General features: G+C 47.6%; 1 protein-coding gene across 1 annotated transcript in view; it reads right to left on the reverse strand.

The window, feature by feature from the left end:
* The window catches only part of gpc3 (glypican 3), a 120000-nt gene that overhangs the window by 40323 nt on the left and 61534 nt on the right, over positions 1 to 18143 (reverse strand). Inside the window, exon 3 of the mRNA XM_030107417.1 lies at positions 9615 to 10303. Coding sequence (XP_029963277.1) covers positions 9615 to 10303 — 689 coding nt within the window. The remainder of the gene's footprint in view (positions 1 to 9614; positions 10304 to 18143) is intronic.

Genomic DNA, 18143 nt, shown 5'->3' on the forward strand with positions numbered 1-18143 from the left:
GCGGCGTCCGGCGGCACGGCGCCGTGCGCAGCGGCAGCAACATGCTGGAGAGTATTTGGTGAGCAATGTTTGTGTTTCAGGAGAGTCAAGGCTGAGAGGAAGGACTGAGTCAGCACTCCGCTCCCCTCCTCCTCCTCCTCCTCCTCCTCCTCCCTCTCGCCGGATTGTTGTCACCGCCATATGAACTGACTTCTGGAAGATGCACACATTGCAGACAGCCTCTTTCAGCTGCAGCCTTTTCACTTTCACCCAGCGAAATGGAAACGAGGGAACGTCTCAGTGAATGTCAAAGGTAAAGTAATATCAGGCGACCGTGGTTATATCTCCAGGAGATTGTACGGTCTGGGCTTCAAATGAGTCTTTCGGGCTGAAATGTAACGTCGCACCTCCAGATCTGAATAATACTGCAGTTCTTCCAGTGGAATACAGTCTTTTATTTCTGGGAAGTCGGCCTTGAAGGAGCCCTCTGCCCAACGACTCTCATTTCAGTGGATTTTATAGTCTATTTGTATTTATGTGAAGGTTGTGAGGCTTTCTTCTACTCATTTTTGTGCTACAGGTAATTATTTTATTTTTTTACACGTACTCATATGACAACTTTACTGGTGTCCATTGCTTTCTCAACATTGTCACTGCAATGTGCTTTGAGCTTAACTTATTTCATTTATGTCTAAAAGAAATTCTGTTTGAATAATTTGACAATAAAGTATAATGAAGGAGCAGAAGGTGATGCAGTCAGTACCTCTGCATCCCTATGGAGGGCAGCGCTGAGCACACAGCAGGAGTGAAGCATGGTTTTATTCTATCAAGAGGCCTGTGTGCAAAAAAATAATGTAAAGTAAAAAAAAAAAAAAAAAAAAAAAAACTGTTTCATAATGAACCTCTTGGAGTGAAAAGAACATGACTTTGAAATTTCAGCCACAGCTGCACGCTGACCCTGTCTGCATTATTTCCACTGATTGAAAAAAAGACGTTTTACAATCAGAAAACTTGAGCTGGTTAAAAAAGAAAAATGTGTTTCAGCCGAAGTTTTTCTGTTTAAAGTTTTGAAAAACCTCTCTTTCTCACTGGTAGCGTAAGAAAACACTCTCTGGACTCTGGGATTTCATTGATGTTGCAGTAATAATGGAAATGATGAATGAGAAAAACAAATGTATGTACGTTAACAGGTACGGCAGGAACACACCCCGGCAGCGCGGAGCCCTCATGGAGTGAGGAGGGCATCTCTTCACCTTTCCTGTCGGATGGTGTTTCAGTCATTCCCAGGCTCGCTGCTGGGCGGTGTGGTCTGACTTGGCACTGTTACCGCTCCCCCCCGCCTCCTCTCACACTAACACGTGTCACATTAGCGGGCCGCAAGCCGACAGACGCCGATCAGAAGTAAACTGCGGGGTTTTTAAGCTTCCACCGAGCCGCTTCAGAGGTGAAAACGTCCGCATGCGGCGAGCTTTTTGTTGCACACTTTTGAAATATTTCTCAAATGAGCTGAGCTCTCCTGTAACGGCAGCCGCTGGCGGCTCCAGAAACGGCCCCCCCGGGGCACGGCGGCCCCCGGGCGGGAGCTGCTGAGCTGGAGGGAAAGTGTGAGGACAGGAACAGCTGCTTCACTGCGGCGGTTCTGAACTCACACACACCTTCACAGGTAGAGCCAGTCGGTATCAGACGGACTGAATATATATATGGCCCCGTTACGGTGAAACTAAGCCTAACACATGTAGATGATTCTCAACAGAGAGATAATTTCAGAAACATGGATTCAACTGAAGGGTACTTTAACGGGATGCAGGAGTTGGATGAGGACGGAGATAGATGCTTCCAGAAGCAGCAGCGACCGGCTAATTGCCTGCACTGGGAGACCAGCGGCCCTGAAAAATGGCCCTTTACTGACAGAGGAAACGTGTGACCTAATGAAGAATGATTACAGGAGCCCATCGGTAAATAAATTCAACTCCAGACTTCAGTTCTGGTTTAATATGTAAAAGCAACTGTTGGATATCCACATTTTACCACTGAAAATTCATTATCAGCCAAACAAATTAAAAACATTTTCACCAAATACATTTTAATTTATATCATCAAAGAACGAACTCGAGCCTTTTATAAGCTCCACAGATGAAGTTGAACACAACTTGAATGATGCTGCACTATTTCTAAATGGATTTTTTTTGTATGTTTGACAGCTGCAGAGGTTTTTTTGTAGTTGTTTGTCGTCTCAGAGCTGGGTGAGCTCCTGGCGTCTGTGTCTGAGGGGATTAATAAATCATAAAAATGCAACAGAGATTTAATTAGCACTCGTTTCCGTCGGTGAAGCAACAGTTTGATCACAGATATTTCTGTGCAGGAGAGGTGGGAGGCAAAGATAAAAAAATTGTGTCGTTGACAAAATATGTTGGAAGCACAGTTCATGTTCAGACCGTGTCGTCCAGATCGGGCTCACTTGCTTGTTTTTTATGTTGTGGGATTAAACCCTGCACAGGAAGAACATGCAAACCTCACAGGTCAGGTCCAGACGCCACTTTGCAGCCCCGATGCTTGACGTGAGAGTTAGATTGAGTGTGAAGACACACACTCCTCCAGTCCTGCTCAGATCCGTCACATCCCCGTCTCAACCTACTTCCTGTCTGGGCTCTCAGCCGAGGGGTCGCGGGGTGATGGATGTCTCCTTCACACTCTCCTGTCCTCCTTCCCCTTGGGCTGCCTCCTCACACACACCTCCCTCCTCCACCCTCACACTCTCCATCCCTGCCTTTGTCCCTCCGCCTCTCCTCAGTAACCGGTAAAAATAGAGCTTCATAAATCATGCATCTTCTCTCACAGCGGCGCGTAAGGAGCGAGAGGAAAGAGAGAAATAGATGGAGGGGGATGAAAGAGGGAGAGAGGAGATGTGGAGACGGGGGAGGACGACATCAAACTCCAGGGCCGGGGTGGGAAGCTGACAGGGGGATAGATGGGAGCTGCAGGGCTGCTGGCCGCCCTCGCCGCCGCCGCCGCCGCTCTCTGATTCACGCCGGAGTTTCTGCCGGATGGAGGAAACGAATGTTAACGTGCCGGCAGGACGCCGAGCGGTCATCTCGGGAAGAGGAGAGAAGCCTTCCTCTCTCACCTCCGCTCTCTAACTGGAGGGGAGGTGAAGCGAGAGGCGCCGACCGCATCTCCAGCCACAGGAAACCACAGAACAAGACGCGCCGCGCTGCAGAGCCATTACGCTGCCAAAACGCTGAAGTGTCGCTAAATGATTGCTCCAGGTTTCCTCTCAGCGGTGCACATGCAGGATTTACACAACCGCAGAGCTGATTTACACTTCGACACCTGACTAACTGAACGTGGTTGGCTTTTATCTTTACCGTTTAACTCAACACAAGGCTGGAAACAGAAAAAAAAGGAAGGAAGGAAGGAAGGAAGGAAGTTCTGCGGCCACTTTAAAGTCTGCGCCTGATCAGAATTGAAAGTAGGGAGTTAAAGACAAAATTTCAAGAGCGACTTCTGAAGAGAACACCAAAGGCCAAAATATATCTGCATTAAATGGAGCTACACAGAAAAAACCTCTCCACCAACTTCAGCTCTGCTTCGCGTACAGACCGAACTCACCAGATTCAACCAGTTTCTCTACTGTTTTCCATCAAATCCTCTACAATAAAGAAAAACAGAATTCTATTCATCCAGGCACTCGTCTGAATTTACACCACAGCAAACGAAACGGCAACACTTTCCTGATTCCCTCCCATGCAGTTGGAACTAAACTCTAGTTCTGGCTTTAGTCAGTCCTGGTCAGCAGCCTTCAGGACTGTGAGGGTTTAATTACGGTCCTGCTGCAAAAGAGGAGAGGAGATGTGAAAATGAACTGTGGTCTCCGCGATTCAGGCCAACATTTTTTTTTTTTTAAAACCATCCAAAGAAGATGGATGGGAATAAAAACACCATCCGACTCCTTCCTTTGACCTTTAATTATTACTGAATAATGCCAGATGGCCGGTCATGTCACTTTAAACTAAATATAGAGCAACATGGGGGGGATGAGTGATGGTGCATCTTGGGAGGTCAGTTTTCATTCCGTCTGATGTACGAAGCTTCACTTCTCTCCGGTTTAAAACACGCTCCATCCCAGCTGCACCACGTCCAGATATGCTGCTGGTGCTTTCAGGCTTATTTCAGTGTCAGAAACATCCTGTCATGGCCGAACTTTCCCTAAACACTGAACGAAAAGATTCCTGCATCTTAAAGGAAAATAAAACATATTATATTACACTGAAGGATGGCAGGAAAACCTTTACTGACATATAGGTAGAAATCCATCACTTTAAGCTAGAAATGGTGAAATATGTGTAATCATTGATCATGGAGATGTAAAGGATGCTAATTTATGTCAGAACTAAAAAGGTCCTTTAGCACGATTGAAGCATGAGGGTGGATTTTTGGTTTTAAAGGTAAAAAGTGTTCAGTGTACAGAGCGCTCTACTGAAGGATAAAGGGAATAATATATAAGAGCCATATCAACATTTTCTGACAGCTGAAACAAGGTTCACATTGTTAGCTAATAGTTTAATGGAAACTGGCACGACTGAATGAAAATTAATGGACGAGGTGTTAAAATGGCCAAAGTGACCGAGAGTCTCATTCACCAGGCGATCAGAGCGTCGGTCAGCTGATCAGAGCTCAGAGCTTTGGAAACGTTTCCACGACCCCATCGCGACACATCTTGACCTTTGAGTGTGCGTCGTTACAAATCTAATCATTTCATCATTAATGAGAGTGAGACGGATTCCCAGGAACAAAAGCAGAGGCAGAAAGACATGGATTCAACAGGCAGAGGTTTGATTTGTTGAATATTACATTTGCGGAGAGACTGCACCACTTTTATCTGTTACTGTCTCGTTTAGCCTAATAAAGGCGATTTGTCATCTGGTCGCTGTGATCACATGTTAATTCAATCATAATTAAAAAGAAACAAACCTGCGATTAAGAAAATGTGATAATGACATTTTAATTAATGTTGAAGGGTTCTGGCAGGAACAAGAGGTGTGATTAGTAAAGGGGGACTCGAGGGGAGATCGACCGCTGCCTGTGCGTCGGATCTTCAGCTGAAATGTTTTTACGGAGCCGGGTGGGGAAGCGGTTTGGGTGGAGGATAAAATCTGTCTCCCTCCCACTGTGATCAAAGCTCCTTCATCAGCAGACGGGATTAAACAAGACCGCACACGGCGCCGACGCCGTCATGTTAAATATATGGCTGATGTCTGACTTCATATGAGAGATTCTGTTAACAGCTGTAGGGATCCAAAAAAACCCGTTATCAGATTCATCTTATTCATCTACTGCTGGGAGTCAGGCTGGTGGATCCGTTACACCTGCTCGCTTCCTGCTCATTTCACAGTTTTAAGTTACAATTAAGGCAAAAAGAAAAAAAAGTTTTGTGATTTTTTAAAAATAATTACAATGATAAATTGGAGAAGAAGAACCACATTTCTTAAATTAGGATCATTAAAGTCGGCCGTACAGGGCTGCAGTGGAGCAGTGGTTCACACCCTGGCCTCACAGTGAAGAGGTCATGGGGTCAGCTCCAGGCCGGGCGTCTCGCTCAGGAAGCAGGTCGAGACAGAACTATGACGGGTCTGAGCAGGATTACAGGACACGGACTGCTATGGACCATTTTTGTAGAAAACATACGTCTACAGGACGTTCCTGGATTGGAATTGGATTTCTGGGATCCGTAGTTCCTGTGCTGGACCGTCCAACGGACTGTCCTCAACATAGTCCTAGGCTTTACTTCTATTGTCTCATGCTAGCTGTTGCCAAAGCTGTCCGTCCCTGGGAGAGGGATCCCTCCATACTGTGGTTCTCCCCAAGATTTCCTCTTTTCCCACTGGGTTTCTGGAGTTTTTTCTTGCCGGATGTGAGGGTCTAAGGCAGTGGTTGCTTCGTTTTGTCTTGTCACTGTGAATTTGACATATTAACATTATGCTTATTCACCGTTTTTATTTTTACCAACCAATGTAACATCTTGAAGCCTCTGAGGCAGCTGTTGTTGTGATACTGGGCTATACAAAAATACATTGATTGATTGATTGATGGATGATTGTTTTCCTCTCACAGTGAACATGGATTTACTAATAAAGACCTAAACACCTGGAACAGAACCTCTAAAGAGAGGAACTTCTCCACATCATCGTCAGACTGATAAAACTCTGAATATCTGCACTCCTCAATGTTCTTATTACATTTCCTGCATCTGTTGTCAATAAATCTAATTGTCTGACGCTCATCTGACTCACTTCCAGCCATTTCTTCCCATCGTCCCAATTTTGAGAAAAATTCGAAATGAGCAAATATTGAAAAAGGGAAAATGTCCTACTTTCAACATGTCTTTCTTCTTCCCTTCTTTTGTGAATAAAACATATGAGGAATGAAAATCATCGCCACCGATTTTATTTGCATTTCACACACACTGTCAGAATGATTGCGATTGGGCTGCTGGGAAAGTTTTAGAAAGGTTGGCGGAGAGAGAGGATGAGTGTTTGAAGCCCGGCTGAGTGAGACGCTTTACAGAGACGCCGCAGAGAGAAGCTGAGACGGACTCCTCAGGTGCCGAGGGCTAATTATGGAGACAAAATTAGCCTTCAGGGAAACGATGCCTCCGTCCTTCAATGACACAGCGGAGGAAGGAGTGTGTCTGCACACACACACACACACACACACACACACACACACACACGCACACGCGGAGCTGAACAATGCGCTGGCAGATTGACGTTAATCCCCCGGATTGGAGCAAACCATGAACACAAAGTAAAGTCGTCGCCGCAGACTCAAATAAACCCTCACAGGACGTTATTTAATTTTGGATAAGGATCCGAAACACGGAGCGAGAGAGCCGTTCCCCCGCAGTCAGCGATTCGTGCGTCGACACGCCGCAGAGTAAGTGAGGTCAACCTGTGTGTGAATAAATGATGGCCTCTGAGTGGAAACCCGCTCGCTGCCGGGATCCGGGGTGTGAGAGTGAGGAGTTCAGACGCTCATCCGGCTCCGTGGCTCCGGCCGAGGGAGGCCTTCATATTTCATGAGCGCTTCTCTCTGACTTCGCATGTGGGCCGAGAGAAAGCCTGGCGGTTTCATCGCAGGTGAAAAACCACACACACACGGCGGGCTGCAGTGAGCGTCTGTCCGACCCCCCCTGGAGGAAGACATGATGGTTCTCTGAGCCGCTTCGCTCCGTAAATCCAGTCACAATGTGGGTGAAGAGACAAGGCAGACTCACGGCACCGCAGAAACAGACGTGATCTAAAGCTCTTCAAGGTGTTTCCATTTCCAAAAATGACTCAGAGGCTTTAAATTTTTAAGTTGGCATGAGCCGTCCTGGATTTTACCGTAATTATGAAAGGGTGGGGGTCGACCCCGGAGGGCGGGGAGCTGGAAAAGGGCAGAACTCTGGGGGTCAATGAAGCCTTTTCCAAGCAGGATTTTTACTTTTTTGCTTTCTTTTTTTTTTTTTTTTTAAGAAAATAGCCATACACACATTTTTATCACTTCATTTGAGACACAGCTGCAATAATTTTGCATTTGTGCAAAACCAAAAATTGAAAATAATTCATGAAAACACTAAATAAATGAGTGTGTCATGATGTAAATCCATCTCAACAGACAGGTTGGACTTCTACTTTGCATTTTTTGTGGCTTTGAATGATTTATATGAGAGCTACATGAGATAAACCACATGTAATCAGTTCCCCTGCTTTACAACCATGCTCTTTAAAGGACATTAGATGCTGAATATTGGACTGGATATTCCAGTCTGTGGGACTTGTGTCTGTCAGTCCTCAGTCGGCCCTGGGAGCAGGCCTCGTCTACATTTACACCCGTTTTTAAAAGTGCAAAACTTCAGTAAATGAGGTCCATAAAGTCTTTAAATAGGATGAGAGTAGTTGTGTTTTTTCATTGCCTGCAGGTCTCAACATCCTTTATTAATCCAATCTCACGTATGAAAAAGATCAGCCATAAGTTCCCATTTAGCAGGAGACGTGTGGAGTGAAATTTTAGTGAGTGTGTGGCTCCGTGTGTGTATGTGTGTGTGTGTGTGTGTGTGTGTGTGGTGGGAGATGTTTGCATCAAAAATAATCAAATAAAAGGACAAAATGATCCTCCATCAGTAAGTTATTCATACAGAGTGTAATTTGCTGTGTGGGAATACATCCCTGCTTTCATCTGCTTGTCCCTCTTCTGAAGAAATCATCTTCGTGGCAGGGGGTGGAGAGAAATCCACACCCCCGCCTCAGTGATTAAAGCCGCTTCACAAACACACAAAACTAATCAAGCACAAGTAAATGTATTGGAGAGGAACTGTTACCAAGACTCCCGTTATTCTTCCATTAATCGAACGACGGTGATTCATGGCTGATAATTAGAGCCTGATGGCTGCAAATTACAGGCGCTGAAAGTGAAACGGACAATTGTTAGTAGAAACCTGTTGTACTTATTCCCCCCAGGTTGAGGACATCTTCTTCTTTTGAGAGATACGACTTAAAAGTTCACGTATTGTGCGTCGCAGCTGTCCTCTTCCTTCAGCTGTGAGGCTTTAGTCCAACAATCACTCCTGTTGTTGGCTTTTCTACGCTGAGAGAAAGTTGACCGCTCAGAGGATTCAAGCAAAACACTCACCAGCTGCAACATGCAGTGCAGAGACACACAACCCGTGACTTTTATTTCTTATTTCTGTCACACAGTTCAGAAAAGCTTCTTTCTTGTCCTCCATTGATCAAATATAACTGATTACTTATAAACTGTCGTCACTAGGGTGCCATGTGACGCAAGTTCCGATCAAGAACGAGGGTGTAGAAATGTAGATACTTAGAAAATTCATAAAATGTGACGTTAGAGTGTCCTTGACCTTTGACCGTTGAGATTCATCCCATTTTTTGATAAGTTTGGAACGAAATTTTAAAGGAATTCCTTCAAGGCATTCAAGATAGTGTGTTGAGGAAAATTGGACTGAGAGAGGCCTCCCAAAAAAAAAACCTATCTTTTGGCCTCCAGCTATCAGCAGGGAATGAAAAGGATTGTATTTTCTGAGTGTTTGGTGTCTGGTCGCTCAGGCTGGACCTCCTGCAGCTGATCATTTCATCGTCTCACCAGAGGAACAAGAAACACAACCACATGCGGCCCATTTACAGTCTGACACCTTCACAAGAGAGTGTGTGTGTGTGTGTGTGTGTGTGTGTGTGTGTGTGTGTGTGTGTGTGTGTGTGTGTGTGTGTGTGTGTGTGTGTGTGTGTGTTTATGACTCTTGTGGGACCCTGAAGCTGTTACAGCGGCACATTTTCAGGACTTGTCGTCTTTGAAGGAGGAAATAAGATTAAGTCGGTACGAGGAGAGTCATCAAGCTTCAAACAGAAGGCACGGCGCTTCCCCTGAACTTACTAGGCTACAGTTGTTTCACAGGTCAGAGGTCAGGAATGTACTCATGACAGCTGGGAGCAGAGAGATTAATGTAAGTCGATGCTACGTAGCTAAAAGACAGAAACACTGATTCAGTGAAGTTCTGAGATATGAGAACCTGACACACTTATAGGAACCAGTGAGGCTTCAGTGTGTGTGTGTGTGTGTGTGTGTGTGTGTTCACTCACCAGGGTGCTGATCCGGCTGCGGGCGTTCACGGCGTGCTTGATGGCCAGTCTAATCATGGACGGCAGGCGGAGCACCACGGCCTCCATGTCCTGCTCGCCCCTCATGGCGGCGGCCAGCTTCCCCAGCCCGTCGATGTAGCTCCTCCAGTGCGGCTGCACCTCCGCCGCCCCCCCCAGGCAGCCGTGCATCACGGCCTGGCAGAAGCCCCGGCAGGCCGGCGGGCCCAGCATGCCCTGGCAGTGCGGGCAGTACCACAGCCGGAGCAGCGCGCGGCCGCAGTCCCTGCCGGGCCGCAGGTGGTCGGTGGTGTTGACCACCTCGATGCCCAGGTTCAGCGCCTGCAGGAAGACCCTGGTGGCCAGCAGCGAGCGGGACAGCCGGGTCATCATCAGCTTGGGATACGGGCCGAACGCCCCCGAGTCTTTCCAGGCCCCCCTCACGCACTCCTCGGACGCCGACGCCGCCGCGCCGCCGCCCAGCAGGCGGCGGTACGCGAGCGGGAAGAGGCGGCCGTAGAGCGCCGCCACCATGTGGTCCACCGTGGAGTCGGAGCCCAAGATGTAGAGCGACATGTCCAGGAAGAGCTGGCCCACCGAGCTCTGGGCGGCGCCTCCCAGGCCGGGGAACTCGGACTTGAGCACGGCCAGCGTGGAGTTCCGGCCGTGGCGCAGCACCAGGTCGAAGGCCTCTGCAAGACAGGAGGACGGGGGAGGTGAGCCGAGAGGCCGAGGCTTTCACGACGCGCCTCAATAACCGCAGCAGGTATGCCGAGCTGTCAGAAAATTGGCAATTTAGCTCAAAAACATGAAACCCTCAAATAGAAGCTATTCCCTCGAACACCGAGCCCTCCTTAACAATCACAGCGAGAGAAAAAAAACTTCCCACGCACATCCATTCTTTCCCTTTTCCCTCTTTTCTCGATTTTTTCGTTTCGTCTAATGGGACTGCTTACACACACACACACACACACACACACACAAACACACACAAAATACCGAGAAGAAAAAGCAACTTGAAACGTTAAGACAACAAAGAGCCGCACATAGGCCGACATGAAAAGAAAGAATCTGGGTTTGACTTTTGATCGCTACAAAACATCGGCCTGGAAACCGGCTCGGAGAAACTTTAAAAAGACGCCGCTCATGTCAATATATCGGGGGGGAGGGGGGCGGGGGGAAGGGGGGGGGGGGGGGGGGGCGTCTGCAGGGAGGAGGGCGTTCAGCATTCAGAGTGCGCAGGAGGGAGGAGGCCGGGCCCGGCTGAGGAGGAGGGGAAAATAATAATCAGCGGCGTTTTCGGGGCACAAAGCGGAGTCTTATCAACAAGGTGGCACAAGAGCAGCCAGGTCTGTCGTCGGCCCGGTAGCGAAATGAGTGAGAACCCGACAACTGAGGGGATTTAAAGCTCCATTACTGAACTTAGCAGGGGAGCGGGGACCCGGTGAAATGAAGCCCAAACCCCATCCATACCGCCGCCGCTCCACTACATCACCGTGCTGAGAGCTGATCGCTCTGAGAGGAGGGGTGTGTGGCAGAAACACTGGTTTAGGACACATTAGAGGAAGTTATTGGTTTTTATGCTACAGCAGCTCGCCATTTCATCTTTGTTATTTCCTATCTTCCTGCTCGGGTGGTTTTATTTCCCTCCGAGGTGGAATGAAGCTCATTAGCCTGCTCGTAGCCGTGGGTCCTTGGATATGTCTTATTTGCGTAGGACATATAACGTCCTCGTCTGTGTGCAGTTCCAGGCCCATAAAGAAGTCCTGCCATGATATAAATACGTACGAGCAGACGTCTCCCGCGATGACTAACCGGCTGCTGGTGTGCATTTAAAGTATGTGACCTCTGACAGAGGAGTGAGCACAGATTCCTCTTTATGACTCAAACTGGAAGTTGAAAGAAAACTTAGGTTCAGGGCTTTTTTTCCCGCGAGTCGTCCCGCATTCAGCATCAAAACACATCGCACTGAGGCAGTAAGTGATGCATAAACACAAACGGCTGCAGGGTCACTCTGGGAGGTAAACATAAATCCACACAGGCCACCAAGTTTCTACTTGCACTTATCTTGTGCAGAGGACCAATTATATCGCGACAATCGCGGGGTCAACTTCCCCCCATGCATAATGAGATCCAATCGCAGGCAAACACTTGAGCAAGCTGAATTCCTCCGCTCATTAAAGCGCCCTGTAAAGTCTGCAGCTCAGTGGAGAATATGAAATCCTTCACAGCCACTTCTGCGATGAGGCCGACCAAATAAACCAACTGAAATCCTGAGAGGAAGCAAAGTTTTAACTTCAAAAAGATAAAAGATGAACTGAAATACCACAATTAGTAAAACTATTCATATTCTGACAATAAATCCTCCATTTGTTCTTGACCAAGACTGAAAGCCTGATCGACTAAAGGTTTTCTCACATGAGAACTAACTTGATATTTCGTGCAAACATGTGAAAGTTGATCTATTAACAGGATGCAAGAACTGACAGACGAGCAAAATAAATCCATTTATGAAGCAGGTCTGCTTTCATTCATTGAAATGTCAGGTGTGTCAACCAGATCTCCCACGGGAGGGACGTATTCTGAGAGATTCATCTGAAAAGCTCAATGTGATTCATGGATTCTGGAAATATTCGCAGTGTTTATATCTGCTTTCATTTTTAATAAGTTGAAAAAGAAGGTGTGGGTCAAAGCTGTTAGTGTTCCTGCTGTTATTGAGGTAAAAGACATTTCCTCAGCTGGCCCGCTGCAACTTTTATGTGCACATTTTGCTGCAGCACGACACTCCGCAGACCTCGGCAGAGCGAGTTCGTCAGTGTGAAAGCGGTATTAGTGTCAGCTCAGGTTTTAATAAGCAATAAAACCATCAGTCACACATGAAAGAAACACATCGTACCATCAACTGGCAAAGATTCAGAAAGCTTATTCTCTTAACCAGAGCATCTCTACAGATTATTTAAAGATTAAAGGGATTGGAGTGTGTTCGATAAGTTGGTCAGGAATACACAAACCACAGCACCCTCTGAGAGGTGGAGTGAAGTTAAACTTCCATGTTTTTGAACTGGGATAATGGGTTATATGATTCAAATTATTATATGCTGCAATACTATCAAGACACAACTATGGAAATGGACAAGAAGACACATATTTCTTGATAAAAACACAGCATTCTGCTGAGAAAACACAGTTTAGACGCGAGTATCGCTCACGTTTCAACAGTCGTTAAACAGGAGAGTTAACTTTCACTAACCAAAGTTTGCATTGAGTGTGTTCTCTCCCTACAGAGCAGCCCACACCACCTCCACCTTTTCATCTCACCAGGTTTCTGTGGAATCCTTTAATTGATTCTGGTCCTGCTCTATAGTGCGTGCATTGCAACAGAAGGTATTTGTCCTTGGCCCGACACAGTCAAAACTCTCTGCCCTGCTGATGAAAGGACATTTTTGAAAACTCTTTTCAGAGCTCCTCGTGCTGCCGCTCGCTGTCATATGAAACACATGCATGAATGCACGTCGAGGCTGAATGTCTGAAGGTTTCAGGAATGTCATGAATTATGTTTTATCCCGCAGCGTGGAGGCTTTAATTGAAACGACTGAGGAGGATCTTTGTGTTTATTATGCAGCCTCACAATAGCCTCACACGGCCACAGAGGAGACTCGGTTTTTAAAAAAGTCCCTTAATTAACCTCAAAAAACGTATGTGCAAACACAAAGCAGCACATTCAGTGAAACGGCTGGCAGGCGAAGAAAGGTGAGAGAGAGCACTGCAGAGTGTCTGGGTGTGTCTGAGAGCAGCGCACATCTGTCGGCGGCCGCCCTGCTGCGCCGTCCCTCTGTGATCAGAGAGCGGACAGATGTGCAGACGAGCAGACAGGCCGACGGGAGGAGAGACACCCACTCAAAAATCGCACGTGTAGATAGAAGCCTTCCACTCCCGGTGGGATACAAAGAGAAGCGTTCAGTTATTGATCGAATGCATCCACCTCAGAGCCGCTCCTGTCTTGTTTCTATGAAATCATCCAGCGTCTAGCCACGCCGCTCAGCTGGTATGTGCAGAATCTCTTACGCCATGAAGAGGAGAGCCACTTAGTAAATTAAGGAGAGAGACTAGAGGGCTCTTCATAAATGCACCTCAGTGGCTTTGAGTAGTCAGGATCACACTAAAAACCATCGTGAGCCCATTTCCTGCTGCACACTCTCTTTCATGGCTGATAGCCGGGGCAGGATCAGGTATCCTTTAATGGAGGCGAGAGGGGCTTCGTGTCGGAGACCTGCGACGCTCTGGGTGCAGCTGCACCAGGTCAAGAGCGCGCATTACCAGAGGCGAAGCCCGCACGATCGCACTGGGTCACGCTCTTTAAAATTAGCAGCAGCATTTATTTTGTCAGAGTCACAGATGGAGGCAGGAGGCTGGCTCCCGGAAAAGCGTTTCTCCAGAGACCGGAGGCTTTTTACAGGCGGAGGGAACGGTTTCTGCACGGCCTGCTTCACTTCTGCTCACCTCCAGCGCCAGGCGGATCATGTTTACCCCGAAGAAACAAGACCTCTCGTCTTCCCGAGGCCTAAAATCACACGCACCATTATGAAACAGTGCAGTATTTATATAAAACGTTCAGTCTTCATTCACAGTTTCAGCGGAGATATCTGAACATGTCATCAGGTTTTGGGCCTGTTTTCCAAACAGCCTTCAACAGAGACGTGTACTTTCAGTCTCTCCTTCACTGACTGCGCTGTGATTGATCTGTTTCGACTGCTTGACGTTCAGCGGCAGCTCTTCAGCTTCATCGTTCCCAATCAGCCGTTTCTGTACATTTCTGACAGCACGTCTGACCGACGACAGCCTTCAATCCCGATCGCGACGTTCGGTTACTCCACGGGACAGAAAAACCAGAGACACGCTTCTGAAAAACAGACGTCGGAAAATGTCCAGTCGTTCAACAAACGTCAGTGAGGCTAACGTCCTCATACCTCCAGAAACTGCTCTTTGAGCATAAAACCAAAACAACACCTGTCGGTTAGAAAAAACACCTCCTCCTTCATCTGACGGTTAGCAAATGTTCAAGTCTCAGTTTTAATAATGAAGCACAGAAGACTTGTTTTCCAAGAGATCCTTCTCTCATTAACATGATTGAGTTTATAATGAAGTAAGTGAAGGTAAATACTGTTAATCTTCTATTAAAACACACATTTTTGTGGGATTGAGATTAACTGAACTCATCAAATGAGCTAAACTGGGCTGCGACAGCTTTAGACTATAAGTCACGACTGTAACCAGAATGAGGATCTGTGCTTTCACTGACAGTAGATCACTGACACCAGGAATATCTCACGACGTGATTAAAAAACCCAGTCAGTCCAGAAACTGGTTCACACACCATGAATGTGCACATCACGTCATCATGTATTTTTTTACCTTCCCTGCATGAAAACGGGCCAGAGTTCACCATTTAAAGTCCTATTTTTGAAGGAAATTTCTGGGCTCCGTCATTTTTATGCTTCACACTCTGTTACGTGGGCCGGGCAGCGCTGACAGCCGCTCGGTCACACCGCCGCCGCCGCCGCCGACTGATGTAAATCTGAGATGTGGCGTCACACCACGAGTGTTTTATCATAATATCAACTTTCTCTGCATATCGTGCCATTAATCAGCACAGCCAATTACACGGTCATCACCGGCTGCAGACATTCGGTTATCCGAGGAAGAAAAGAAATCTAATAAATCTGCTGCACAGTGAGGTCGGTCGCTTATCTCTGGCTCTAAGTGACTGCGGATCCGGCATAAAACACCCTTCGCGCGGAGACCATGAACGGCCCATCAAACCGACATATTAGACGCTCAGAACGCCATAAATCTGCTCAGTCAACACGGCGGCGCTGACTGACCGCTGACGGGTCGACACGTGCAGCGTGCTGCCTCATCCGTCAGCGGCCCGAGCACCCATTATCCCCAGGAGAGGAAAACATCAATAAATTACCAAGCCAATGAGACTAATCCATTTGGCTGATGGGGTTTCACCTCTAGCTGCCACGGAGACGGATGCGGCCGTCGCTGCCACCTGGTCTGGTCACAAAGCCGCGCCGGCCCGGGGAGGCCTGGCACGGCCGCCAGAGCCTCCGCTTCAATGTGGCAAACACAATCACACAACAGTGTTTCTGTTTGTGGACGGTCCAGCTTTGGGCCTTTTGAAGGGAGATTCAGACAGATCGGGTCAAAACGACAAAACGGCTCCATCACCGGCGTCTCAGACCGAAGCTCTTTCAGCGTGAGCCCACTGACTGGACACAATATGTCGCTTTGCTCGGTGCAGCCACCTGACAGCCCGGCTCTGGAGGGACCGGCAGGGCTCCGGGGTGGGGCCCCGTCCGGCCCGGCCCCGCCCGGCCCGGAGGAGGGGCCGGTTCCAGGAACAGGGCAGACAGGATGCTGGTAAAGGCCGAGATAGCATCGCCGGGCGGACCGTGAGGGCCGGCGGACAGCGGGGCAGAAATGAGACGGGTATTAGGTTACTCCATCTGTTGGCTCACACACACACACACACACACACACACACACACACACACACACACACACAAAGACGGAGGAACACACTGCAATCACGGGGCACAGCGGCGGCCAGGTGGCGACAGCACGGGCCAACGTTTGGCAAACTGCAGCAGGAGGACGAGGTGGGAGTCAGGTGTGTGAGGATGCAGCCACACACTCACACACACTCTCACTCACTCACAAACACACACACACACATGCAAGATGATTTGTCTTTTCATTCATTTTCTGTGCTTCCAGCAAACTTCTGGGGAATATTGTATCACAGCGAGATAATGTGGAAACAATGGAAACTCATTTGGAAGTGATATGACTCCTTCAATAAAGTTAAACACACACTTTGCACAGTCATCTGGCTTTTAGTGATAACTGGATCTCTAAAAACTCAAAGTTTAATGAGAAACGTGCTCATTTAAACACAAGACGACGCTGTTATAATACCAACACCAAATGATTTGTTTCTTCGATGTTTTCCTGCCGCCGTGATTTAAAAGTGAAACTATTTGATTTAAACTCTAAAGTTTTGTGTCTCACCAAGTTGTAATGTTCGGCTCAGTGTCAGAATGAAGGCAGCGTTAGACCCTCTTCCTTGTGTTACTTTGCAGAGTCGAGCCACACAAAGCAGCCTCACCTTCACTCCGGCGGAGAGCGCCGGTCTGGGTTTCTGCCCGTGGAGCTGAAAACATCCAGCTGCATATTTTATCTGATTGACTGGTTGAAACGGCCTCGTGTCTGCAGACTGCGGAGCCTTAGGCGGATCTTTAAGCTTGTCAAGTGCATCCATCATCGGCCCAGGGTTTTTAACAAAAGCAATTGAACACAACTCCGCTGCCAGCCTCTCATACACACACCTTTCACTGGAATCTGGCTCCATATCTTCACTTGCAGCTGTGAGCCGAGCGTAGAGTGTAGCATATATCGTCCAAATGGTGTTTACTGTTTGCAGAGATGAAGCCACCCACCTCATCCTTGAGACGCAACCGATCCCTCTCAAACACACACCGACTCCACAAACTACAGCATCCGGTTCTGTTCGGTTACTGATTATACAGAATCTGTAACTTATCAAGCAAGACTGGGAAGTTTTTGGTCTCCATGTAATGCTTTGATACACCCAATCCTAATCAATACTGAACAAACAACAATTAAAAAAATAACCTAGAAAGGCATTTATTATTTATTAACAGAGTGCTGTTACTTTGATTTTTTTTCTTTCGGCCCAATCCCCTGAACTGCTGCTGACCTTTCCCTGCCTCGATTTCTCAGAGTAAACCCGGGGAAAAGTATTCTGTCAGCCGCTTGTTCTCCCCGGAGCACGTCAGTTTACCCACCTTGTGTTGTCTCGACTTCCCGGCCCCGGCGTCACACACTGCTCCAGCCTCCCCTCTTCACGCAGCCTTGTTATCTCCCCTCTCTGTTTTCTATTTAGGTCGAACACTTCACGCTTGTCGGCTCCGCGCCTCTCCTGTTGTTCGCGTCACGTCGTTACAGCCGTTCAGAACTTTCTGTATCTCGATGCCTGTTTTGACCCCGGTCTCCACTTCCTCTGTCTGCTGTTTTCCCTTTCAGTGGTTTTGTTTTTTCACCCAGCGCTGCTCGCCTTGATTTTTTTTTTCTTTACCTTGTGGAATACATTTGTCTTGGAAAGTTGCTCCGGTCGTCAGTTCGAGTCCTTACAAGAACTCTGCTCAGTCTTTTCTCCCATCCTCCCTGCAGATGTGCTGAGGTTCAGGGGTGAATAACGTTCAATGAAAATAGTTTGACAGCAAAATAAGACGCTGATCAACAACAGTCAACGCTTTAAGGCCTTCAGATGCTCCAGCAGGATCATTTGGAGCCTTCGGTTTGTTCTTATCGTCGATTCATCTGTTTCAGTGTGGACGGCGCTCCACTGACTCCCCCTTGGTCTGGACTTTATTTCAAAATGGCAAAAACCAAAAAATCCAAAACACCCAAAATAAAGCTGATCTTCTGCACCACCCACGGCGC

This window comes from Salarias fasciatus, chromosome 2 (genome assembly GCF_902148845.1).
Source record: "Salarias fasciatus chromosome 2, fSalaFa1.1, whole genome shotgun sequence".
Classification (NCBI taxonomy): domain Eukaryota; kingdom Metazoa; phylum Chordata; class Actinopteri; order Blenniiformes; family Blenniidae; genus Salarias; species Salarias fasciatus.